The sequence below is a fragment of the Montipora foliosa genome, unplaced genomic scaffold (genome assembly GCF_036669935.1).
Source record: "Montipora foliosa isolate CH-2021 unplaced genomic scaffold, ASM3666993v2 scaffold_410, whole genome shotgun sequence".
NCBI lineage: Eukaryota > Metazoa > Cnidaria > Anthozoa > Scleractinia > Acroporidae > Montipora > Montipora foliosa.
In genome coordinates this window covers 157501-185000 of record NW_027179713.1, presented here as the reverse complement: position 1 = coordinate 185000, position 27500 = coordinate 157501, and the positions used below count along the sequence as shown (strand labels likewise).

Here is a 27500-nt window from a genome sequence, read left to right as displayed (position 1 = left end):
CAAACTGCAGCCAAAATCTCTACAGTGAAGTGTCTGTTGTGCTATTGTTTTAATTCAAACTGATTAAGTGAATTTTCTTTCTAACAATAGATACCACTCATACTGCTGTGAAAAAAGCTAAAAAAGATGATGATTATCTATGGTTGGAAAAGTACAAACCAAAATCTGAGGTACAGAAAAGCAAGAACTAAACAACTGAATAATGAAAATTATTGTCTTTTCAATAAGTAGTCAGAAGGCATGTGAGTTTCTAGGGAGTGTTTCCATATTGCAGCCTTCCAAAAACAGGTAGCTGTAAATGAAACTAGGTAAATGTCACTTAGACATTTACCTAGATTTTGACATCTTTCAAGAACTAATTTTTGGAAAAAATTTTCACAAATATTTAATCCTTATTTTTTTTATGAGCGCTTGAAGTTAATGAAATTTGTAATTTTCTGCGCGCTATAAGCCCCGCTGGACAAATTATTCTCTCGTGGGCTCGTTAGGAACAAGCCAATAAGAAGCGTCTAATATGTAACACTTTTTTTTAGCTGTGACGTAAGAAAAGGACACCATTCCATAACATATCACACATCACATTTGTGAAAACTTACAATTGGTCTGAAAATATGTCCTCTTCCAAAGAGTTTTCCGACTCAAGTACAGAAGAGTATCTTTCGGATGATTCGGAATGCCTGGATTTTCAAGAAATAGAGACGGAGCAACGAGAAAATCAAGAACTTTTATCAGAAAGTTCGACTGCCGACAAAGGGGGCAGGGGACTAATGCGAACGATACAATGTAGGTGAAAAAATAGTCAAGACCACCTCCACTTTCAGCGCTCGTAAAAAAAGCCCGGATTCAATATTTTTGAATTTTTTTCGAAAATAAGTTTTTGAAAGATGTTAAAATCTACCAAAAAGAAAAAAGTTGAAGGGTTAGGGGCACTTTAAGAATGCAATTGCGTGTGTGTACGCTGCAGAATTAATTATGCATCACAGGAGTTTTGCATTTATAACAAGCTGCATTCACACGCTGAAATTTTAAGCTAGTGAGCCTTTGATGCCACTTTTCCCTGGATCCAACCCTCTGAGGTCCAGTCAGTCAGTTTTGAACGTGAGTATAATGGCGGACCTTGAAATCCAAACTTACACTCAAAGGAAACGGCCTTTGGATAAAAATCAAAGCTCAACATTTTGCCAGTCAGATGTTAACCCTTTCACTCCTGTTGGGTTCCCCATTGACAAGTAAAATAGTCTGGCGTTAGACAGAGTAAAATCTATAAGTCTCAGTGGCCCTTACAGGAGTGAAAGGGTCAATTAAATTACGCAAACACGCTTTCAACATCTGAAGAAAAAAAGGAAGTGGTTTTTTTATAGCAGCGGCACTTTATACAACTTAGAAGCTTCAAGAGTTCTAAGCGTTGATTTTACAATGGAAAAGATGGCAAGAGTAACATTTATTTAACAGTTAGATAAAAACATGACAGTAACAATTTTGGAAATCTTCTAATACATAATTATTATAACAGTACTGAAAAGTTTTTTTTAGTTGACTAAAGTACAGTACATGATCAATGTTAATTCTTCCAAAGAGCAAATGTATCAACTGAAGAAGAATATGGCCCAAACATTTTGAGCTACCAGTCCAAAGAGGCAGCTTTATTAATGCATTTCTAGAATCTTTTTCAGTGATCTACATGTAGTATCTCCCACCCAGTTGCAGAAAAATGTTTTGGATGTCTTTTGTCTTTTCTCTCATTTCCAGCTGTCGTAGGTAATCCTTATAAGGATAACATTTTTATCTTCTCAGTGTGTTTAACATAAGGTCAATTTGCTCCTATTTCTCAGGGAGAACTTGCAGTTCACAAGAAAAAGGTGGCTGAAGTCCGTAGCTGGCTTCTGGATAATTTGTCATGTAAACAAGTAAGTTTTTTTTCCTCAGGGCTTTTACATGTAACCCTATATCTCTCTCTTTCTCTCTTTTGCTTGAGCTCTTTAACCCTTTCACCTTTAACCCAATGACCCGTTAGAGTTAGAGACTTAATAGATTTTACTCTGTCTAATGTCAGGCAATTTTACTGGTGAACTGAGGGCATCCTAGGGCATTTGAGGTGTCAGTGGGATAATTTAGCCTTCCCCATCTGAGAGGCAGACTTACAGATTGTACTCTGGTTAATGCCAGATGATTTGACTCGCTGATTTGGGGCTCTTTAGGTGTGAATTGCCTAGTGTTAGACAAAGTAAAATTGATAAATGCTGCTCTTGGGAGGCTTGGGCTATTTAAGGGGACCTAGTTTTTGATTGGGAGTACAGTAGATGTTAATTTTGTTAACCCATTGACCCGGGATTACTGAACTCATCAATGACCCCAAAATCATCTGGGTCAAAGGTTGGACAGAACCTGCATTTATAGTAACTTTATTGGTGTTAACTACGGTATGTATTTTTGGTTAAGTACCAGTAATATAAAAATAAAACAGTATTAATAATTTTTATAAGTTTACATGACATTTTGTACGTTTATACTGTATTCTAAAAGGGGATTTTCCAAGTGGCAGGTTTTTTCCACCACATATGTTTAACCAAGCACTCTGATTCAAAGGAATAGGAGAAGCCCTTAAAGGGATAATATTTTAATTACAGTATTACTAAATAAATGCATCCCTAAGACATTTTATTCTGGATAAAATAATCATTAATTTTGGTAATGCCAGATAATGTTGACCATCTGGTAATTTGAAATTATTTAACATGCCCTTCTTTTTACTAGTTATGCTTTTTCCAACTATGAGCGGGAGACCTTTATGGCCGTTTAAAGCCCATAAAGGTCAGACGTGAATACAATGTTTTTATCTTACTTGTAAAATGAAACAATAGAATGTGTTTGTCATGTTAATCACGTGGGCATGGAGCTGTCCCATAGGAGTTTGGAAATACTCAGCACTGAGTAGAGCTTTTGTAGTAGAAACATGGCTGGTTGGTGTTGCTCTCCAAGGGGTAAAAAAGAAGAGACGAGTTTTGTGTCGGAAGCCACTCCGAGAGCAACACAATACAACACTAAATAGGGAAGAAAAGTCTTGGAGGAATGGCAGCAGCGACAGCAAAATAAATGTGCAATGTCAGAAGTTGTTGGAGTGGCGGCTGGGTCTCAAATGCGAAGATGTTCAAAATCTGACGGTTTCACTAGAGCACATGTCGCCAAATACGCTATACTTTTGGTTGAGCAAGTTTGTTTATGAAGTGGCCAATAAAAATGGAGAGCGTTATCCGTCTAATCCGCTTTATTTGTTAATTTGTGCGGTTAACTGTCATTTGTGTGAGACTGGACGAGAGGATACATTAAACGTTGTCAACAAGGCTGACAAATTGTTACATAATAGTTATTGTGATTGAAATGTCAAACTTGTGATCGATTAATAAACTTTGTACAAATTTACAGGACTTGTCTTTATTAAACACAAGGAAAGGTTACGTTGATACAAACGTTGGCGGTGTAGCACTTATATTTCAAACAGAGTTAACTGAATAGAGTGTAATGTGAAGTGCTCGATTTCTATCCCATATGAACCATGTGAGCGGTCAGAGTTTTTCTCTGTCCTTGTGTGGACCCATTTCCATCAGTAGGGCTAACGTTCACATGGTTCATATGGGATAGAAATCGAGCACTTCGCATTACACTCTATTCAGCTAACTCTGTTTAAAATATAAGTGCTACACGGCCAACGTTTGTATAAACGTAACCTTTCCTTGTACTTGTACATGTTCATTGCCGTGACTTTAACATCTTCAGTTCCCACGGCCTGCTCCCATCTGACCTTGTAGCTCAGTCGGTAGAGGGGCGGAGATCTAACCCGAAGGTCGTGGGTTCATTTCCCACCCTGATCAGAGTTTTTCTCAGTCCTTGTGTGGGCCCATTTCCATCAGTAGGGCTAACGCTCACATGGTTCATATGGTATAGAAATCGAGCACTTCGCATTACACTCTATTCAGTTAACTTTGTCTTTATTAAAGTTAGGCATACTAATTAGGTGAGCTGGAGATCTTTATAAAAGTTAATCCTATTGATAATTCAACTAATTAAAAATTCATCAACCCCAGCCTTTTCCTGCTATCTATTCAATCCCTCCAGGTGCTTTCAGACAGTTGAACTTTATCGGGATTTACAAAGCAACACGTGACCTGAATAGTATGTTTCTGTTGGCTGTCAGCCTTATGAATTATTAATGAATTTTACAATGATAAAATGTTATTGCTTCATTCAGGGATCCAGTGCTGTCTTGCTTTTGACTGGACCCGCTGGATCAGGCAAAACAGCAACAATGGAAGTGTTGGCAAGTGAACTGGGCCTAGAACTACAAGAATGGATAAATCCTGTTAGTGGTATGACTGAAGGTCTGTCATAAAATTAATTAAAATTATTGAAACTGCTTAAAATTTAATTCCATAAATGAAAACTTTTGTAAATAAGTTTACTTAATAAACTACTCTTTGTTGACGAAGAGCAGGATGGAAATCTAAAAGGTGGTGACCACACTCTTTTTTAAACAAAATCAACTGACAGAAAGTGTCAGAAAATTTAGTGATTGATTCTGTCTGGCAGCAACAGCAAACTCCCTTGGAATGCAGCATGAAAAAGTCAAGGATAAATTAAGACAATTAACGTAATTATTAGTTGTTGTTGAATAACTCTTTAAAACAGCAACCATTACCATGGATATGTACCTTCTCTTGAAGCACATTGGACTCATGATTCAAATATCAGAGGGACATTATGCATTGAACCACAACCAGTTCAGAGCCATGACCTTGAAGATCTGTAAAGGTTTCTGTCAGGTCACGATAGCCTTTTAAGTAAAGTTAATTGAGTCTTGAATTAAAGATACTGGGTCCCCTTCTCCCTGGCCCATAGGGGAGTGCCTTTGGTGTAGGAGAGTTTTTTTTGTTGTCTTATACAATGTACAGCAGCTTTTGACATTGCCATGACACCTGCATAAGTTACATGTAGTTCATTTGTTTGTCGATTCTATGAATCATAGAAAATATTCTATTTCAGGAGAATTTAATGAATACTCAAGTTGGAGAAACTTTAGCCAATCTCAGCTGAAGAAATTTGAGGACTTTATTTTGCGAGCCAACAAGTATCCAACGCTTTCAATATTTGGCGAAAAAAGCAGTCAAAGTGCAGACAAGAAGATATTATTAATAGAGGTATTTCAATTAAAAGCATGTTATTTTTGTGGTAGTGCACTTAGGATAAGTGCTCTACCATATTGTCATCGGGGCTGTCTGAGTGAGTGAGTGAGTGAGTGTAAGATTTGTAGGTCTGCATCTTCTTGAATTACAACAATAATATTGATGTTTGTTTGCGGCCCACTTGTCACCTTTTCCCTTTCTTTTCTGGTGCAGCAGTGCCTTTATCAACACAACACAACACAACTATCATTACAAATTAACTTCGCAACTGTACTACTGGCTTTAAAATGTCACTATTAAACACTGTCTGCAATGCCCATATCTACCACTACACCAGGTAGGTGGGAGGGAGCTTGCAATAAGGTGGCAAAAGACAAAAACTGCATACGGTAAGGGCGCATGTCTCAAAGCCAGACATGTGCCACGATCGAGGCTCCTCAGCGTGAAAAATCTGTTTCCGGCTTCTTTCATGCTTCAGCCAGCGAGAAACTCTAATTCTCACGCTGGGTTGCCAAGAATGCCTACTATCGCAATTATAAAGCATAGAGGATATATTGTTCTCTTAATCTTATCAATTTAATAAATAACAGCCCCAAGGCCAACCAAAGTGCAGTTTTAGTTTCCTGTGTGTACACATTCATTGAGGTCTCTGATTGCCAGCCACCGTGCCACTGGATGAGTCGCTCTGATATACCCGTGCTTGAGAGTCGCTAGGTAATTTGTTGTCTCCTGAGACTCATGCCATTTGCAGTGTGCAAAATCTTTCTGAAAACAAAATCGCTTGGGCTGTGTTGCCCTTCCTGCAGTTAAGTTGTACCGGACAGGTAGAGTTTGATGTCCTTGCAATTAAAATCCAGGAACCCTCTCGGTATTGGTCATTTTTCCTTTTTCCCAGGAAGAATCTCATTATACTCTATCTCTAATTCCAAATCTTCTCTCCTCAGTCTCGATAATTATAAATCATCCCAGCGTAGGAAATCAGTGAAGCCCAATACCACAAGACACGTAGTCTGTAAGTTACTGAGGTCACCACTTCCAAATTTGCCAATGATGTTCTTTACATGTTGAACCTCCAGTGGCCGCTTTGGGTTTTTAGGTTGAGTCCCAATAATTCTCTTTGAAGCCTCCATCATCTGTTTGATGATTGGGTGCTTAGTTGGGGAAGCCAGTGACAATTATTGATGGGCCCATGCTATTTCGTACACAGCAGCATAGATTGTAGCCATTGATTTTGCACTCTTTATGAGAAATGCTTAGTGTAGTGCCAGTTCATATCCTGCAGTTGGCAGGGCTTGCTGCCTTTTGCTCTTTGCCCAAGAATTCCATCGCTGGAAAGCATCTGCATATTTCTTCACTGTGTTTGGAGCTTTCTCTTGTAGTATATTCTTAGGAATGTCGGAGGCAAGTGCAGCCAACTCAGGGTTGTGCAGTATTTTAGTGTTAAGCTTTTCTGTTTTTGGCCTAGAGCAAGATATGGCATCACAGTAAATGCATCTACTACCACTATACATGGATTTAGCCATCTGCTACAAAAGCGAGGGATTTGCCGGGTCTTGTATGACGAGAATCTATCGACTGTGTGGGGGCCTCATAAGATGTCCAAGGCAGCAAAATGTGTTGTGTTTAACATGTAATCGTCCTTGTCCGTCTGACGTGACAGATAGTCAGCCTCTTTATTTAACTCTTGCGGAACCCATTCTGGGTATAGTCGTATAGCCCACTTTTGACACAGTTTAAAAATAGCTATTACTTCAGCATGGATCGGCTTTGATGAACTGCTGATCTGCAGGACTAACTCAACATTCTTGTTGTCAGTACGGTGTCTAACTTCTTTCAAATACCTTGAAGCTGTGGAGCAAAGGATGAAAGCACCATATGTTCCCTCCATGTGGAGCTCTGGTTAGCTTCATCTGGGGTTCAAGCTCCCATAGCGACTTGGCCTTTGATCTGTACACAATAACCTCCCCAACTGCTCTGGCTAGCATCGGAGTATGACAGAATCTGAGGCTGAGGATCGGACAACCAGATTTTCTGTCCGTGGCATTCCTCTATACTGCTTGGCCAAAACATAATCTCTTTTATGGCTTCATCACTCAGTTGGACTGTTTCGCTCCATGATGCTGTGGACATCAGGTTGTGTTACAGCCCCCTAGTACATAATCTAGTGATTGGCCTGTGTGCGAGTCCCATTGATATTATAGTACCTGTCAATCTAGCTATGTCATGAGCAGTGATCGTGTAATTTTTGGCGCCAATGTTATGTAGTAAAGCATTAAGTTTTGTAATCCTTCTTTCGGGGACTCGAAAATATCCTTCAGCAAGATTTACAATAAACCCCAAGACTTCGTCACACTGGGTAGGGTCCCAGGAGCTCTTTTCAGGGTGCCATACAAAACCATTTCGTACTGTCTGAGAAATTAGCTTTGCCTCCTGTAGTGATCAGTGACCCCCAACCCCATCCTCTAAGTAATCAGAAATGCATATCCCTTGGGCACGCGAGTGTTTTAGTAGGGCTTTTTGAATCTTAGTAAAAACAAAAGGAGCCGTAGCCAAACCAAATGGCAAATTGCTGTTTCCTGTTCCTCAACAAAAGGCTAAGTACTTCTAGTGTTCTGGGTATATGTCGTCGTCTGAGTCGCTAGCTAGTGGCTCTTCCACGTAGCAATCAATGGTTTCCCAACCATATTTCTCTGCGAGTTTTATGTGCTTGTCACGTTGGACTAAAATGTCCTGACCTTCATTCATGAGTAGCACGCCGTTCTTCATCGTCGGACATATTGGAAGTATTCTTGATCTTTTCCATGATACTTTTGTGAATGTCAAACTGAATCTGGTTCCGTTTGTACTTGAATTCGGGCATGGGGGAAGGCTCCCGTTTCTTCTTCGCACGTTTCCCTGTCCTTTATCTCCTGCTCAAGCGATTTGAGGCGCTGATTGGATTCTTTTTGTGCATCGAGTAGTGTTTGAGCCCAAGCTGGTACTCTTTCCTCTTCCCTCTTCGCTTGCATTTGATCTTGACTGTCCTGGGCTCACATTATGTGCTTCAAGGCATTTGAGCGCTTGACTTGATATTCAAGTCATGTCAAGTCTAATTAGGAACACTTCTGATGATATTTGTATAAAACATTTATGAAAATGTGTACCACATGGCACTTTTAAAGCTTGCACTAAGGCGGTAAAAGACAAAAACTGCATGTGCTAAGTGCGCATGTCTCAAAGCCAGACATGCACCACGACCCAGGCTTTCCAGCGTGAGAAAACTGTTTTCCGCTTTAATGCTTCAGCCAGCGGGAAACTCTAAATGACACTCTTTGAGTACGTTATTGGCAAATTAACAGACATATTTAAACTCTTAAATGTCAAAATCGCTCTTTTTTCACTTGTACGGAGATTGTCTCGCATTCTACAGACATTCTGCATGTCAAATAAAAAAGCAAAAAAATTCACCAGTCGACCATAATATTTTTACTCTCAAAGACCGGATCAACTTCTCTATCTGCATTGAAAAACATTCAACAGTAATTTCCTTGCAATGGAAAGAAAAACAGAAGAAAACTATTTTTATCTTTATCATTGCGATCGATCAGCAAAAAATGTAGATGTCATCAGCTTGTTTGTGTTGAAATTCCCATGATGCTGCGCTCAAAAATTTTGTCTGGACAGGAATAGAAAACATGAGCTCTTCTGAATTGAACGAAACAAAATTGCAACTTAGTTTTCACATATGTAAAATGAAATCTTTTAGTCATTGAGTGCAAGTGCACGTTCGGCAATACTACTTAAATTTTGCTGATAGGTAAACATGAAGATTATATTGGCCAATGTGTCTGTTGATTTCACAGATAGCCTCTTTCTTCTCATGTAATTTATTCACGCAATTTTTGATTTTTGCTCCACTTTTCTTTTAAAATACAGAAGCGGAAGCCACCTGTGAGTTAGGTGAGAGAGAAAACAAAGCTGAAAGCCTTAAAGTTTTCTCATCCTCATGTCATTTAACAGCCACACCGTAAAATAAGAGGGTGAAACACGAATGATGGAAGCGTGCTTGAATTTTCAACAAAATTAATAGGCCCCAAAATCGGCAAGTATTTGGGACACTGCTGAAGAATAAAGCAGTTTCTATTTCCAAAACGATAGAATTGCCTGGTGATACATGACCTCGTCTAGAAGAGTGAATTTTTGACTTTGCAGAAACAATGGTCAACTTCACGAGTTAGACGATTGTGATCTTTGTGTTGAATTCGCACAACAATCCGATGTCTTGCCATCATTTTCACATAGATGTATTCATAGTAACACGCAAGATAACTTGTTCACAGACAGCAGCTGAAATTTGATGTCACTTTCAACATATTTGTGGCACAAAATTTATGTTGTTTTCTATATGTTTTCATGTCGCCACTTTTGTTGCAGATGGCAATTTTTTTATTCTTGATGGACACTTCCTCAAAACTCCCTTGTGCTCTTCCTTAAAACTGTGTATCAATATTTCTTTACTTTTGTATCAAAAGTTGTTTTGCATAAATCTGTACATACTTAGTTCGCATTTTGAGCATTGAAATAGAATTTTTGCTCCTATGTGTCCGGCAGCAAGTCGTATATTTTGAGGTCGCCCATCCACATACATGTACTAACCACGGCAGACAGGGGTTAACTTCAATGAACTTTTGTCGTGGAACTGTCCAACGCTCAGACTACGCACCTAAACTTGCCGTGAAAAAGAAGTTGAGCGTCATGTCAGTCTTGAAGCCAATGTTTCTTGATTCCCATTTATGTCCTTCAATCTTTCTGGGTTTAGTATTTTACATATTACATTCTGGAAAACAAAACGCAGCTCAATTGACAGTTCTGGAATAAAGCACTGTGTCAAGTTATGGCACTACCACACATACGCAATGCGTACCTATTTTTATTTTATGTCTCTGTGTTATGAACTAAAACTCATGAGCAGATTGTAATGAGTCTCCGCAATCGTCTCTGTATACAAAATCAAGTACAGTTTAAAGTGCACCTAACCTTTAGTATTTTTCTTTACTCAGCTAAATATTTCCACCTTCAACAAGCAAGCAAAGATAAAATACCTGTAGAATAGACCTATGCTTCTTTCAGCTCAGTCATGAAATTTATGGCTATTTGTGGTGACTTGAGAGGAGAAAATGGCAAAAAGAATGCTTGCTTGAAGGTGGAAAGATACATTTATAGCTGAATAAAGAAAGGTAATTATTTGAGGTTAGTGCACTTTAAGGGAAAACTAATGATTAAATATTAAGTACATGGGGGGGGGGGGGGGGAAGGCGTGGTGGCCTCATGGTTGGTGTGCTCGACTCCGGAGTAAGACACTCTACTCTGACGGTGCCTCTCTCCACCCAGGTGTATAAATGGGTACTGGCGTAATGCTGGGGGTAACCCTGCACTAGCATCCCATCCAGGGGGGAGTTAAAATTACTCGTAGTCGCTTAATGCTATGGAAACTGGGGATAAGCACCGGCGTGTTGGGTCATTGGCTCGGAAAGTGCTTACCTACCTTACATGTAAAACCATTTTTATCATTAATATTCAGCGCTTTTATTTTTGCAGGATCTCCCTAACATATTTTTTAGAGAAGCTACTAAACTTCATGAAGTTTTGAGGTAATCCTCACAACATACAATACCAGTATTTTAATATGTATATAGGTTCTTTTTTGTGATCGTTGCAGCTACTGATACAGTATAGCAATTTTTTGTAGTGAACAAAGTGCTTTGGTAATTAAAACCCGTTGAAAGGAAGGGTCCTTGGCAGAGTGCCTTAAGAGTGAAGAAATCTTAACTGACATGACATAGTGAGCCAGGTGCATGTATTAGTCTAGTAAGAATATTTTTGTTGAATAGGCGCCTGTACAACGTAGTGATCACATGGTACAAAAACAGCCATACTGGAATGCAGTTGCTCACTGGGGCATCTAAAACAAAGAAAATTTAAATTAACCCATTGACTCCTGGGGGTTCCCATTGACGAGTAAAATGGTATGTCCGGTCCAGGCGTAAAAGGGTTAACTTGCTTTGTTTCAGATCCCAGTGTGCAATTTCCATTCCAGTATTTTGGTGGTTTTTGTACCTGCAAAAGGCCTGTTTAGTACATACATTGTATAACTGCAGATCAGGACCAAATGTCTTGAAGAAAGAAAGTCAACTACACTCTATTTGTCTACACTACTTAATATTTCCAGTATAGGAAAAAATTTCCACAGCGAATCCTATTCTGAGCTTCAAACCAGGCACCTCAATCCACTCCTCCTTACCAAAAGCTGCTCTCAAATTCTGGAAAACGTTGTTCTTTTCACTGTCCTCTCCTCTCCTCTCCTCTTTCTCTGCTTGCCACTCTAAAACCTTCATCATTGAGAAAAGGAACCAACTGCTCAACAACCACTTTGACTTCTCCATCGATGCCACCCTTCTTCTAGCCTGCGTAGCAAGTGATTTTGTGATTTTCTTTCTTTTTTGCCAAATCATGCCACTATTCCACAATGCTCTTCTCATTGAATCCTTCTTTGCCACCTGGGTTTCTTCTTCTCAAGCTTGTTACCTTCTCTTCCCTGTCTATGAAGGGTGATGTTGGACAAAAATGTTTTTTGGACGTGTCGCATGTTTTTGGGCCAAAGTGCCATCTAATTGGTCACTGCATGTCAATGGCCTTATGTACAATTGATTATGGCAGGTTACATGTTTCTGGCTAAAGTTCATTCCCTCGGTTTGCATGTTGATGGGCGACGTCGGGATTCAATGTGGCAGTCTCTATGTTTTCGGGCTTGAAATAATTCATGTCGTCGTTTCGCGTGTTTATGAGTCAGTTGCTTCATTTCATTTGAACAGTTCCCCTTTTTTCGGCTGGTGCAATATCCTCGCCTTGACTTGTCAGCGTAACATTCCTTTAGAGGAAGGTACTTCATGTACAAGAATAGTCTGACGTCCATGGTGAATTCTCAGCCTATTTGTGAACGGTATTCTTACTTTCATTAGCGGGTATTTCATATATGGTACATCCATTAATCGGTATTTTCATGTAATGCTCAAACAAGAGATCTGAATTAAGGTGCCTGACTAGAATATTTTTATTTCGAAACTCAAGTTTGATTCTCGTTCTCCTGAGTCATGCAAGGAGATCAGTCCTTCTGTGCATGTTATTTAAAGTTTATCAACTTAATATTCAGCTTATCAAAGAACCAACGAGGATTGCTGAACGATCGTCCACACTTCTAGATTTAGCGTTCACAACAAACCAAAGGAAGATCTCTGATTCTGGTGTTTTAGAATGTTCCATTAGCGATCATTCGCTTGTTTACATCATCAGGAAAGTTTTATGAACTACTCAGTCCCAAATTTCGTCAGAGATCTACACTCTACCTCCTGGGATCTTATAAGCACCTCTCTCATGGTCGATGAGGTTTGGGCTTCTTTTAAAGGCATTTTTGTCACCACTGCTGATCGACATGCACGAACGCGCACAAGAAGAGTCTGTTCTAACATGCTCCCTTGGATGACTGATCAAATAAGAGCACTAATTCCTCAACAAAACTTTCATCACAAAGAGGCACAAAAGACTGGATCATCTTATGGCTGGCAAGAATATCGATCACTCAGAAACAAGACAACTGTAACGATCAAAGGGCGTATTATTCTAACCTGATTTAAGAAAATAAGAACCATTCTAGTAAATTATGGAGTGCAATCACATCTGCAAGCAGAAGTGATATACAATTAAAGCTGGCCAAATTCAATCTCTGGAAATTGATGGTGAAGATATCACCAACTTTGCATTTTTTTTAAAATCGATTATAGCAAATCTACGGCAGACTCTAGCAGTGCCAGATGTCCCACCTTGCTCTCCTCAACTACTGACAGGTGCACAATTTAGTTTGTCACAAATACAGTGTAACGCTGGAGTTTGTTTACAACCAACTGAAAACACTGAACTCCAAGAAATCATCTGGCCTTTTCAATATTCCTGTTTAGCTTCGAAAGGATGGGGCTGAAGCTCTGGTGGGACCCCTAATGCTACTTATGAACCGAACAATCAATGAAGGAATGTTACCGGCTGATTGGAAACATGCTATTGTCATGCCAGTTCACAAAGCTGGCTTGAAATCGGATCCATCGAACTTTCGGCCAATCTTAGTACTTCCCGTTTTCTCCAAGATACATCTACTTGAACTGGCTGTCCACCATATGGTCTACAACTATTTACGGGAACATATAGGCTTCTTTCTCCTCTCCAATCTGGCTTTCACTCACTTAGGCATAGGCTGGTTCTTGACTTTCTAGCTTGGCCGACAGAAATCAAGCTGTTTGAAGTAATTCAAAGAGGAAATCTTCAAAACCTTGCAGTGATGATGCTCTTAACTATTGAGCACACTGATCATGGAAAAAATTGAATCCACCTCATGACCACTGGTGCTTTCAGGTAAATCCAGAAAGAACTCTCCTTAATTGACTCAGGAGAAAGAGAATCAAACTTAAGTTTTGAAACAAAAAATTGTAATCAGGCAACTTAATTGTAGTGTTTGAGCATTACATGAAAATACCGGTTCATGGGTGTACCATATGTGAAATATACCCGCTAAGGTAAGCAAGAATACCGTTGACAAAAAAGGCTGAGGATTTTCCATGGCTGTCATACTATTCTCGTACATGAAGTACCAAACCGAGGGAATGAACTTTAGCCAGAAAACATGTAACCCACTATATTCAATTGCACCAGGGGCCATTGACATGCAAAGTGAACAATTGGATGGCACTTTGGCCCAAAAACATGCGACACGGCCAAAAAACATTTTTGTCCAACACCATCCTTCATACCTGTCAGCCCCACCCTTTCCAAAAGCTTATTGATCTCCAACACTGACATTCCATCCTTCATGAGATTATGCATAAGCCCTTCCACAACCTTCACCTCTCTAGTATTCACTCTCCTCCTATCCTGAGCTTCAAACCAGGAGCCTCAACCACCAATACTACCAAAGACTGCTCTCATCTTCTGGAAAACCTCCCTCTCCTCATTGCTTGCTTCCTTAAGACCATCATTATTAAGAAAAGTAACCAACTTCTCCACGACCACTTTGACCTCTCCATTGATGCCATCCTTAATTCTTCCCCTAATACCATCCTGTTCTTCAGCTCTCTCCTTCCCCTCAACATAAAAACAATCAACCACCTCTTGACCCCACTGTAGATACCCTCAACCACTGCGTCTTCCTTTTCTCCAACTCCACCTTCAGCTACCTCAAAATCTACCTCGCTCTCAGATTCATCTCTCTTACCCACAGCCTCGGAATAAGTATCAACACCATCTGCACCAGAGTCGCATCATATCCGTCCTCAGTTTCAGCATCAAATTCCATAAATGCTTCATCATCACTTTCTCCAAACAATTCATTCCATCTTCTGTTTTGCCCCATTCTCCTTTCCGATCTGATCTCATGTCCTTACTATCTTCTCAACTTCACACCTCTCCATTTTAGTCAACAGATTATTCAGCTGGATGCACTTCAGCTGTCAAATCAAACTGGGTTCTTCCCTCACACTCAAACCTTTCTGGTCCCACAAAGCCTTAACCTTCTTGATATACCCTCCCGTCTTTTTCCAAGCATTCCTGACAAGACACTCCCAGAATTCCTTCCTCTTCTCATGTGTTTGCATGCATGGGAAAAGAGTTTTGAAAGAATCTGTAATTGTTACTATTTAAAGGACTATATATGGCCACTGTTCAGTTTTTTGGAGATATAACATAACTGCATGCAGTTACACAACGTCATGTCAGAAGAATAAAGGGGGTAGTTTCTAAAGAAACTGTGGTGCTGCATCAGTGGGGAAGTACATGTAGTACACAAAAATTTGGTTTTATCAACGGAGTTGATAATGTAAATTGACCAACTGTACAGAATCCCTGTACGGTGGTGAATTTACAATTTATCAACTCTGTTCATAAAACCAAATGTTTGTGTCATATCAGAAGGCTTTTTATTATTGCTGGCCTTGTTATAGCTTCTTATTTGCTAATATAAATCAGCAGCGTGTGCCCTCCATGTAGGTTAAAGGGGATGTGAATGAATGTTGATCCCAACTTTCAATGTACATATACTGTCTCATTAATTTGGAATTTGCAATGGTCCTCACTTTAGCACTTACAAGCAAACAAGCCGAAGTCCAGTGGTGTTTATTGTCTCAGACAGTCACCATGGAGATTCCAACGTCCACAAGTTACTTCCAAAAGATATTCAGTGTAAACTTGGGATTCAGAACATAAGGTATCTATCACTTATGAACAGTTGGGACAAAATTGCGAGTTGTTTTTATTAATATTGTTATAATTTAATATTAATGAATGTAATAATTGCAGTTTTAATCCTGTTGCACACACAAGCTTGGTCAAAACAATAAACAGGATAACATCCCTGGAATCTCAGCAGGTTTGTAGACTAAATACTACTATTATTATTGACACTGCATGCATACATTGTGTATGTGTACATAATTATTTACAGAATACACTTACAGGAGCAATGTACAAAGTCACGTAATTTTCTTGTCAAAGTGCAATCAATTCCTTAGAAGTACATATAGACTGAGTTAATCAGTCCTCTGTGGTGAATTTTTGAAGGTGTTAGCAATATCAGTTTGCGTCCATTGTATATCTGTACGTCCATTTAAATCTGTACTTTCGAATGTGATTATTTTTCATGAAACATTCTGCTTGAAAACCAATTAGGAGGGTCTATTTTAATTGTGGTTTTCCCGACAGAATGATTCCGCCTTTCGAGCAATCATGAAAATTAATGTTTACAAAAATCATATCAACCACAGACGGAACAGTCCACAAGTTAACCAATGAGAAGAGCTCTTTCTGATCTATTTCAATTAACACGTCCTCTGCCATTTATTTTAAGCACAGCTTTTACCTCATCACGCACTTAAAATCATACAATTGGGTTTTCAATTTGTTCAATTCCATGCATACCGTCGAATTTTCTTCGATTATAGTTCTTTATTTCACACTGTAATTCATCTCCTTTTGCTTGCATTGTCTCATTGGTACATGTACAGTATGTTTGCTGTGATGGTCTGAAAGAGAGCTTTCGATTTCATTCGATTTCATTAAACACATGCAGAGATTTTATCAAGTGCAGTTATTCTCTTGGAAATATTATAATCCGCTTTTAACTTGAAACATTCCGATAGTTAGCCGATAAGACATCTACAGTATTTACATATCTCGTGTACATATCAAGCTTGACGTGTAAATCTATGCTCACCAGGTTTGGAAAAGTTGAAGACCTCAAATGTCCAAAACCTCAAGTTTAGTCTACAATTTCCTGAACTTCCTCTTGTGTGTGTGTGTTTTACTCGTAATTTTTGTATATTTTATTTGTAGTTTCCTCTTTGGCGGAATGATTCCGCTTTTCGACCAATCATCAAAATGTTTGCAGAGATCATATCAACCACAGAACAGTCCGCAAGTTAACCAATGACAAGAAGTCTTTCTTATGTATTCAATTAACACTTCCTCGGATGTTCATTTTACGCACAGTCCAACCTACCTGAAAACAGATTATGTCAATTTGTTCGATTCTATCTGGACCTATCCGTGTCGTCTAATTTTTGTCAAGTTTTTCGAACAAATTCCTAACTCAATTTGCAAATTAATTCATCTCGTTTGCTTTCTCTGTTGTATTCATGCGACGTGATGGCCTAAAGGAGCATTTTATGCAACACAAAGGGGGTGACGTGATATTGAATGATATTTAATGAACATAGTGGTTTTCTTCGTTTTCACCTGAAACTTCCTGTTAGCTATTTTGGCATAAGGATTTTCTCACTGACACCTACTTCTGTACTGGTATCCAATATGTGTACATATCAAGCGGAAACGTCCTCTCACCAGGTTGGGGAAGGTCAAACAGGTCAAAGGTTCACCTTCTCTTGTGTGTGTGTTTATGTTTGATTGTTTCCAACAAGCCTATGAATGCACCGGAGACACTGTTTTTTAAAAAAATATTAATGTCTTAAAGTAGTAGGCTTTAAAACGATGGTTGTTACTTACCCAAGTCACTTTTTCTTGCTTTTCCTACCACAATCTTCTGCTCATTTGAAGTTAGGATTCCTTTACATGTACGTTGTGTCTTGTTGTGTTTGCAAGGTAACTGGGTTTTAGCAGCTACTGCAGTTTACACTAGGTTGCTGTTAATTAGCTGCCCTTCGAGTTCAATTTGGTGCTTAAAATACACTCATCAAAAGCCCTGACAGTGTACTAAACCGTTCAGTGCAATCTGATTTGCCTCCAAGGTGCCAAGATTGAGGGCCTGACAGGGTCTAGTGTTTGCACTGGCATGAAATGTAGCACGAAAATGTATGATATAACAAGTGTATCACAAAGCCATGTAATATGATATATTTATTCACAGCCAGTTGTTAACACAGCCCGGTGGAGAATACTAAACCTTACCATATTTTATACACTCTGACAATGACAAACAGGAAGCTACTTTTCAGACCTCTTTGCAGTGTTTGAGGGGAAAAAATAGCATTGTAGCATCCTTCACTGAATTCTTTTTTTCTGGTACGTCACATACACCTTAGAGTGGGGCAATGTCACTAATTGACGGTCTGTTATCGTGTGAGGAGAAATTTCTCTGTTTTGATTACCAGGCGATTGCAGAGATGCTGTCCTAGCTACACCTCTTTCAAAAAAATTAAATTTGTTATTGTAAGGTTGAGTTGTGTTTTTTGTTGTCATATTTGCAATGTAAATGAAATTTTAAGTTTTCACAACGTTTACTAGTCCTTCCGGAAGGGTTTTGAAATTGTTTAGAATTTAATTTGCCATTATTTACAGCAACAACTAGGTCTGGGTTCTAGGCGTGCCAGCTCAGAATTGTTGAAGCTGTCAACTGAATTAATTTATGAGACGATGAAAAGTCTGAACCCGGCAAAGTGGAATGTCATGGGAACGCCAATTTCATGTAGTTTGTGTAAAAGCAAATGTACAGCAATGCAGTTGTCAGTTCTTTTTACTTTTTATTTCGAAGATAAAAGATTGTCAGATAAGTAAATGTAAAGGCCTCTATTTTGCATTTGCCGTACACCAGTTTTAAGGACGTAGTCACATGCACATACAGACACCCACACACTGAAACAAATTGACAATTCAAGTTCCTGATTAGTCGACTCTTTAAAAGTTCCCTTTTCTTTGGTCTTATCTCTTTGCGCTTCTTTTTGATGGATGGGCTTCTTCCTTCTGCTAGATTCTTTTGCTTCTTTTACCAGTTTAGCCTAATAGAAAAGTAGCACTGGTTAGTCGTGTCATTTGATGACCGTGGGTATCAACTTTGGAAACTCAGAAAGATAAATCATGACGAATCCTTGTTTCACCGGTGGCTCGATCATGGAGATTGCTGTATGATAGGCTTGTCTTCATTTGCAGGGTCACATATAGTTATTCTCCACAGCTTCAATTACAAGTAGGCTATCTGATTTGGTTAACCAGTTAATCATCAAGGAGAAATTCCCACTTACCGGTTGGATGTTTTCTTTCTTTTCTAACAATGGAGCAATTTTTTGGTACTGCTGTACAGTTAGAGCATCAAGAGTTGTGCCAGCACAATGGGCATTTTTTAAGCATGATGCTAAAAAAGTTATCTTTCATTAATTTCAATGAAATGTCCAGTAAAATGTCTCTACAAGACTATATTGAGTGTTCACCCAATAGAGAGATGAAAATTGAAAATGTTCTAGAGAGCAAACTGATCAGAGAGGGATCTAAGATTCGAGTTTAGAGCTTGTTGTTGTTGCTGCTTGTATTGAACTAGGAGGATAAAAATGTTGTGTTGTTAACCCATGGTGGTAACTTGTTTGGGCAGGAGCAGGAAAAGGGCTTAAATTTGAGCACAATGCACTGACACCACCATAATTTTCGGCTATGATTCTTAGGGTGACACTCAAAAGAATAAAAATGCTCAATTTTGGCATAATGTGGCTAAACAAATGTGAAAGGCTAATCAGGGATCTTGGAAACGGACATTTACTTTCCATCATTATTACCCCATAAGGCGTGAACAAGCTATTTTCAATGGCAGGATATTGCTGTTCGTTTATTTTTGCTCAGAGAACAAATAAATTTCCTATACACATTTTTATCTTAAATACAATTTTCAAAACAATCTGTCAGAAACAAGAGCGATTTTCTAAAGATAAACAACACTGTGGAAGCGACCACTATTCTTCTGTAACAAGCTACCGTAATAAATCAAAAAAACGTCTTGCGCACACAGGCTACAGAGAATCAACAGTCCTCTATCTGTTTGCCAAAAAAGAGGAGTCAAAGAAAAAAACATTCCATTTTAGACTGTTCCTGTGCATGTTCCTCTTCTGTCATTTTTGTAGTTTGCCTTGCATTTGTTAACAGCCTGGAGAGTATTAACATCATTATCCTTTATTTTTCCTCGGAATCATTTTTCCTTCAATCTACTTAAGTCGGAATGTAAGTCTTCCTTTTTCGATCCCTTTCTTCTTGCAGAAAGAAAATTCGACGGTATGCATGGGATTGAACAAGATAGATAGATAGATAGTTTATTTAAAAATCACATTGCAGCCACAAAAGCTGAATTACATGTAAGTAATTTTTTACAAGTCTTAAATTTTATAAAAACAATTGGAAAAGTTAAGAACTATGTACATGAATTTTGTATAATATAATAATGTAACCTACAATACTAGACATATTTAGTTGGAACACTTAGCGAATGGTCAGAATCATCGTGTTACAAGATCGTAGCTTATACCACATCCCCCTTCCCCCGTTCAGAAAGGGGGAAACGGCGATGGGTGTTCCAACAAATGTGACGAGTATTGTAGCCTACCAAAAATATTAAGAAGCTGGTTAACTTTTGACAAGGAGTTGAGATTTCGGTTTATTCTACAGGGGCATAAACGTAACGTAAGAATCGTGCGTGTCTGGTCTTATCGAGACATAGGTGAGAGATGATTTCATGCAGACTGGAACGCCTAAATTGCTCTGTTGTAAACATGGCGGTTCACAGCACCAGTGAAGTTGTCTCTCTGGCCTTTCTGTGGACGAATTCCAGGACCTACCGATACAATTTGAGCAAGCTTTGAAAGCTAAAAACTTCAATCGATGCTGTATTTTGCTGGTAGGACTGGGTGGCTCCACACTCATAAGAAAATCTATGAAATGAGAATCGGGGGTCTTCCCTTGTCATGGAACGGCCGAATTACCCAGAATTCCTTTTGGGCATGAAGGAGGCAAGCAGAGACTGGTCCTCATCAAATGAGGAAAAATTAGCTAGAAGAAGATTTCTAGGCGGATACTAAGGAGTAGCCAAGGTGCATGCTGTTAACGTAGACTTTTTATCATAGGAAATTCGGCCTGGCCTTTTAGTAATTTCTTGTCCAAGAAACGGTATAATGTAAATAAGAGAGTAATGAGATTTATATTTGCGATTATCTGTCCTCTTATGTACCACTTAAGTCAAACTCTACATCTCTATGCAATAAGCGCATTCAAAATTTCCTCATTTTATTGTATAAAAGTAGTTAAAGAAAGAAAAGGCTTGTCCTGCATATATGAAAAATACGTTTTCTCTCCCGTTTTCTTCTTACGCATGATGTTCGTGGAAATTACATTCTGTCCCTCAATAAACCTAGAACAACCAGTTATGGTCTTAGTTCTTTTTCTTACGTTTTTACTAAGTATGTTGCGAAATGCGCTACCTGATTTTTCCTGTACCACTGAACTAATCCAGGGCCGGATTTTGTACACCGGCTTTTCGTTTTGATTAATATATCTTTAAATATTATTTCATATTTAGTTATGTATCTGTATATATCATGTATGTTAGCTGTAATGTCTCGAAGATATTATTCTGAAATTCGAGATGAAATAAAGTTTTATGCATGCATGTATGTTACCTTGAGCAGGGCGCATGCGTGCACTTTGTAATCTGCGACTCCAGTGCTTACCATATGACAGATAAAATGACTATTCTCTTGAATATATAAGCCATCGAAATCTTAAGTTAAATTGTAATGACAAGGGCAGTTTGGAGCTGTGAGTAGGTGTGGGATTTGTCTCATATGGTTTAGGGGCCGACATATCCCTCCCTCAATGCCGTACCGAGAGGCGAGGTCGGTAGCAGAAAGCAGCGAAGGGCCAACTGGGTCCAAAAGCGATCACACGGGCCGAAATCCCGGGATGACTCGTTTGGTACGACGCTCCAGCGCCACATCTAGAGGTACTGCATATTTTTCTTGTCTCGTCTTCAAACATTCCGTCAGCGCATGCGTGCGTAAATGTTCAGCCTCTCCGATACCTACAATACTAGACATATTTAGTTGGAACACGTCCTCTGGTGTTTGTTTGTACAGCTATAACCTATGAGAATATAAACGGGGCCTTCGTCACAAACTTAAAATCGTACAATCAGGTTTTCAACTTGTACCACCAACTTGTACCACCGTATTTTGATTGATAAATCAGAAGAGTTAGTCATGCCCTGTAGTGTTCTTAACTGGATTATCGATTTCCTCTCAAATACATCCCAGCAAATCAAGTTAGCAAAGGGTTGCTACTCTGAGTGGGGTCCAGTCCCCTCCGGGGTACCACAGGGTACCAAATTGGGCCCGTGGTTGTTTATTCTTTTCATCAACGACTTGGAAACAAATTCTCCATATTTATGGAAATTTGTGGACCACACCACGGCCTCGGAGCAAATCGAAAAGGGACATAATTTTTAGTAACGCTCAGGGCATGATCAGATTATCGAGTGGTCTCGTGCAAACAGAGTTGTCCTTAATCCTGACAAGTGCAAAGAGATGCGCATTTCTTTTTCTCGCCATCCCGAGTGCTTTGACGCCATAACTATTGACGGCAAAGGGCTTGAGGTTGTTAAGAACGCCAAATTGTTAGGGTTAACTATCAGTGACAATCTCACATGGAACGTGAATGTAAATGAGATCATTAAGAAGGCTAGTGAGAAATTGTATCTCCTGGTTCAACTTAAAAGAGCGCGATTGCCCTCCTCAGATCTAGTTCTTTTCTATAAAGCTTGTGTTCGTTCCGGAGTAGACTATGCTGTGCCCGTTTTCTATAACGCCCTGTCACAGTACTTGAAGAATGAGCTGGTGCGTATCGAGAAAAGGGCGTTATCGATAATAATTTTGCCCCGCACAGGCTACACAAGTGCTTGCGGCTTGTTGGGCATAACGCCTAGATCAGAAAGACCTCCTTTCATTGGTTAACTTGCGGACTGTTCCGTCTGTGGTTGATATTGATACATGTGTGATCTCTGTAAACAATTTCATGATTGGTCGAAAGGCAGAATCAGTCTCCCAAAGAGAAAACTACAAATAAAATATACAAAAATTACGAGGAAAACACACACACACACAAGAGGAAGATTAGGAAACTGTAGACTAAACTTGAAGTTTTAGACATTTGAGGTCTTCAAATTTTCCAAACCTGGTGAGTGTAGATTTACACGTCAAGCTTGATATGTACACGAGATATGTAAATACTGTAGATGTCTTATCACCTAGCTATCAGAATGTTTCAAGTGAAAAGCGGATTATAATATTTCAAAGAGAATATCTGCGTTACTTTGATAAAATCTCTGCTTGTGTTTAACAAAATCAAATGAAGTTCTCTTTCGGACCATCACAGCAAACATACCAATGAGACAATGCAAGTAAAGGAGATCAATTGCAGTTTGAAGTAAACGACATTTGACAGTATACATATAATTAAACCAATTGAAAACCCGATTGTACAATTTTAAGTGTGCGACAAGGTAAAAGCTGTACTTAAAATAAACGCCAGAGGACATGCATGTTAATTAAAATAGCTCAGAAAGACCTCTTCTCATTGGTTAACTTGCGGACTGTTCTGTCTGTGGTTGATATGATTTCTGAATCATTCCGTCGGGAAAACCACAACCAAAATAGACCCTCCTGATTGGTTTACACGCAGAATGTTTCGTGAAAAATAATTACATTCCAAAGTACAGATTTAAATGGAGGTCTGTCAATCTTCATGTATCCCCGATAATACCAGTAAAATTATATTTTTTAATAACAGTTTTGATAGGAACACGATTAAAGAGATAAGGAAAGTGCTTGTGGCTGAAAATACAAATACATGTACATGTACCCACAGGGTAACTGAAATTAGGCATGCAGTGAGGAACTTGTTTGGACTAAGATCTGAAAGTTCTGGCCTCAAATGCGGCTCTCACCACCAAATTTCATTCTACTGAATTCAACTCCACCACGCTGTAACAATATTGTGTTTTGCACCCTTTTAGCTGCAACCTCTTACTGTAAATGTGGGGTCTTTACTTTGAACACTGAATTTCATACATGTGCCTCATTGTTTAAACTCTTGGTGTCTTGTTTGTCCAGAACAAATCAACCTTCCTTCCTCCTAGCAAGGAAACTATTGATCTGTTAGCCCAGAATAGTGGAGGAGACATAAGGACTGCCATAAATGGATTACAGTTCTTTTGTGTACAAGGTAAGAAGACGCCACCCCGTAAATTACATTTTAAATAATGCATCCAGTGCTCAGTTTCTTAAGGTAATTCCCTTGAAAATGACATACATGTACTAATGTACCCAGATTTTTGTCAAACTTGGCCTACATGTAACTGATATTCATGCACGGGAAATTAAAAAATGCAATAAAAAAATAAAGTCACTGTGCTTGTTTTTGCGCTGCATGCCCTTTATTCTGTAGTAAGTGTTTTTGTAACCGAATTACTGTATGCGAGAAGCGTTCGAAACTTGATCAACCAGAAAAAATTGTTGTTATATTGCAAAAAGTACTGAATATTACTGAAAACTTAAGCCTACTTGTTTGTCCAGGCTGAAATCTTTCACTGAAGTGATTTCGAATTGCTCGATCTATCCAAGAAATGTAAGCAGATTGGGCTGCTACATCATCACCTCACACTCAGTGTCTGGCTCCAAATGCAGTTTTCACATCACTTATATATACCCGGTAAATACTGCAACTTCCACAATCCAACTTTTTTTCTCCTTAAAATGTTTGCCCTGTGCGTATTAGTCCAGTCAATATATGTATTTACTTGACACATCACAAATTGCCACAGGTTTTTCTTCACCGTTGATCTCAGAAAAGCATGTCACTGAATAAACATATCAAAAGTCTAGAACAATCTAAGAAGGGGAAGATACAAATTTTCACTAAGACCAAATACCATCCACAAGGACAGCATGAAAACGAGGCTACCTTGAGTAACCTACTAAGGGTTCGTACGCTTTTAAGCTCTTCAAATTCCATGGCCGTTTCTAGCTTTCCATAACCTTAAGTTTAGCTGTCACATAACAAAATTTTCAAAACTATCCTTATTTTGGGATATTTTCTGACATAACTCAATTCAAATTTGAATAAATTAACGACCTCTGTCCGTCAAACTTCCAATTGTTTGATAGAAACTCTTCTTTATTTCATTTTATCCCTGACAACTGCAATGATTTATATTTATAATTTCTCATGACTTTCCATGATCGACCATAAAATTCCATGACTTTCCAGGCCTGGAAAATGAAGTTCTTAGATTCCATGACTTTGCAGGTTTTCCATGACCAGTACAGGGCTGTTAACCCCCAAGCTCTTCAAATATTGAGAATTGATAGGGATGGGATGATAGTTGACATCATTTATGATGACGTCATATTGCATCTTTTACGCAAAAAAAAAGTGTAACAAAAGTGTAACAACTGTTACAAATCCCAACTGGCCGGAGTCAAAACAGTTGGATATTTACAACTGCAATCAAGAACTTGAACCAGGGACTACCAAGATGAAATTCGACAAGTGTTCAGAGCTTGTCTTGAATCTGGGATCTCTGCATCTCAAGGCAAGTGCCCTAACCACTGGGTCGCACTGCCTCCTTTGGTATCACATCCAAGGATTGCATTGATGAACTAAATGTTGTGGCACACCTCTTCACCAAGTTTCTCCTTCACAACTTTCATGTTCCAGATGTGTTGTCTTGTTGAATTTGCCCTGGCGCAGGCTTAAAAACAGTTCATGGGGTCTACTTTTGTGTTATGGCACAGTAAATAAGCAGATCGGTGTCATCCCCCACAAGCACAGTGTCCACTCTTCTTGCACTTTCCAATTTCCCTATAAGGAGGAAATCCTTGTGGCCACAGAAACCGATGAAGGAGTGCCACGCCATCAAGTACACATTGTACTTGAGAGGCATCAATGAAGCGTCAATGAAGCATCAAACAAAGATGTTGGATAGCTGCACAGCTCATATTGGAACATGATTCCCATGTCATCCTCTGTTTCACTTTGGGTGGCAACAATAAGACACTGAAATAACAACAGAAACTGTGGATCCACTTGAATCTTTTCCCCATCAACTTTGAGACTTCTTTGTTGTAGGGGACGGAATTCTGTTTATGAAACCACAGAGCTACTTTCTGTTGCAATTAGTGATAGGTTAAACCTTTTTATTCGCTAAAATGCTTGGACTATATTATGAGTACACAACACCATTAAAAAGTGTAATCGTGCTTGTGGGGAAATTAGCAAGTAAACAGAGACGAGACAATTGTAACACAACTTTGTATTTCAGTCCTAAAAATCTTCGATGGGAATAATCTGTGGGATGTCGCAACACCAAAGCAAAAACGAGAAGAAAAGCGAACCTCACTCTCCCCATACGCTTGAGCGCTTGGTAAACCATTTAGATATTGTCCAAAAGCAAATGCTAACTTTGCCAATTCGGGGTCAATCAGTGAACTCTGTTGGGTGGGTAATTCGCAATGCTTAACAGTCTCTGTGTTGGGCAGTTGATCTTCATAAGTGGTGAGATCATCTGAAAGTTCATCGGGTACAACAATGATCTTTTCAATGTTGACTGTTTTAAGCTCAGCCTGAGTGAATTTGTGTCGCAGTCTTAATAGATCCTGGCGGCCATGAACATGTCCAGTAACAATGTAAGGACCATCAAATCGACAAATAAACCCTGTGTCTGACCCTTTTGGTTGTGAACTTGGAGGTGGTCTCCTGACATAAACTTGCTTTCCTTCAGGAATGTGAATTTCTCTGTACGATTTATCATAATACTCTCTTTGAGTTCTCTTCATGTCTGCTTTGATGCTGTTAAACTGCTTTTGTGCTTTCTGCATACGAGACACAAGTTGCTCTGCATAGGTACTTCGTGGAAGGGTTTCTACATGTAAGTCAAGAGTTATTACTTCAGGCGACGTCGACCATTGCACCCAAACACCAAAAAGAATGGACTAATTTGACCTGTACCAGGGATGGGAGAAACATTGTGAGCATAGGCGGCTGGCTGCAGGAATTCTTCCCAACGTTCTTGATACTTTTCACAGTAAATTCCTATTGCTGCATTTAACCATCTGTGAACACATTCGGTACTTCCATTGAGGCGTGGACGGTAACTAGTAGTAACAATGTGTTCAATTGAGAGAAGTTTGGTCAGCTGACGTAATACTGCATTAAGCCATTCTCCCCCTTGATCACTTTGCAAGACTGCTGGAAACCCATATTGCAGGAATACATCGTTAAACAGAGTTCGTGCTGCAGTAGTTGCTTGCTTATCTGGTACTGGAATTGCATGCAAGAAATTAGAGTAAGGACAAACAGCAGTCAAAATCCATTTGTTACCAGATGAGGTAGTTGGTAACTTTCCAACATAGTCTATACCAAGGGTGTTGAAAGGATGGTCAAAAATGCGAATTTGCATTGGTCCATGTTTGGGATCAGTAGACTTAAATTTGATACAGGCAGGGCAACACCTGATCCAATTCCTCAGATGCTTAGCCATATTTCGCCAATAAAAATCGTGTGAAAGGGCACCATAGGTAGCTTCATGTCCTCGATGCATTCCTATGGGTGAGTCATGATAGACCCGTATGAGGTGACGTTGAAGTTGAATGTCATTGGGTACCATAACGCGGTGGTGATTCGGGTCCTCCATCAATTCATCTCGATACAGTAGGAAACCGTCAACAACAGCTGAGCGCTTAGCCATTTTTTTAACCCATTGCAAGTGTTCCTTTGGAATGTTCTTAATTCCAGAAATATCTTGATGGGAGCTATGGAACGTGATTAACAAATTGCACCAATAATCCTAGTCTATAATTGTTTCTTTGCAAAACTGGAACAATTACGATTTAAAGATTCCAGATTTTCAAAATCTTGAAAATTACAGGCTGAGGATGAAGTCTCTTGAGATTTACTGACTTGTGGGGTCTTGTTCTGGCTTTCAACTCT

The 27500-nt window shown here is 39.1% G+C and overlaps 1 protein-coding gene across 1 annotated transcript in view; it reads left to right on the top strand.

The window, feature by feature from the left end:
* The window catches only part of LOC137988179 (cell cycle checkpoint protein RAD17-like), a 93304-nt gene that overhangs the window by 35592 nt on the left and 30212 nt on the right, over positions 1-27500 (top strand). Inside the window, exons 4-11 of the mRNA XM_068834232.1 lie at positions 91-170; positions 1833-1907; positions 4247-4376; positions 5038-5192; positions 10755-10807; positions 15334-15459; positions 15552-15621; positions 23624-23735. Coding sequence (XP_068690333.1) covers positions 91-170; positions 1833-1907; positions 4247-4376; positions 5038-5192; positions 10755-10807; positions 15334-15459; positions 15552-15621; positions 23624-23735 — 801 coding nt within the window. The remainder of the gene's footprint in view (positions 1-90; positions 171-1832; positions 1908-4246; positions 4377-5037; positions 5193-10754; positions 10808-15333; positions 15460-15551; positions 15622-23623; positions 23736-27500) is intronic.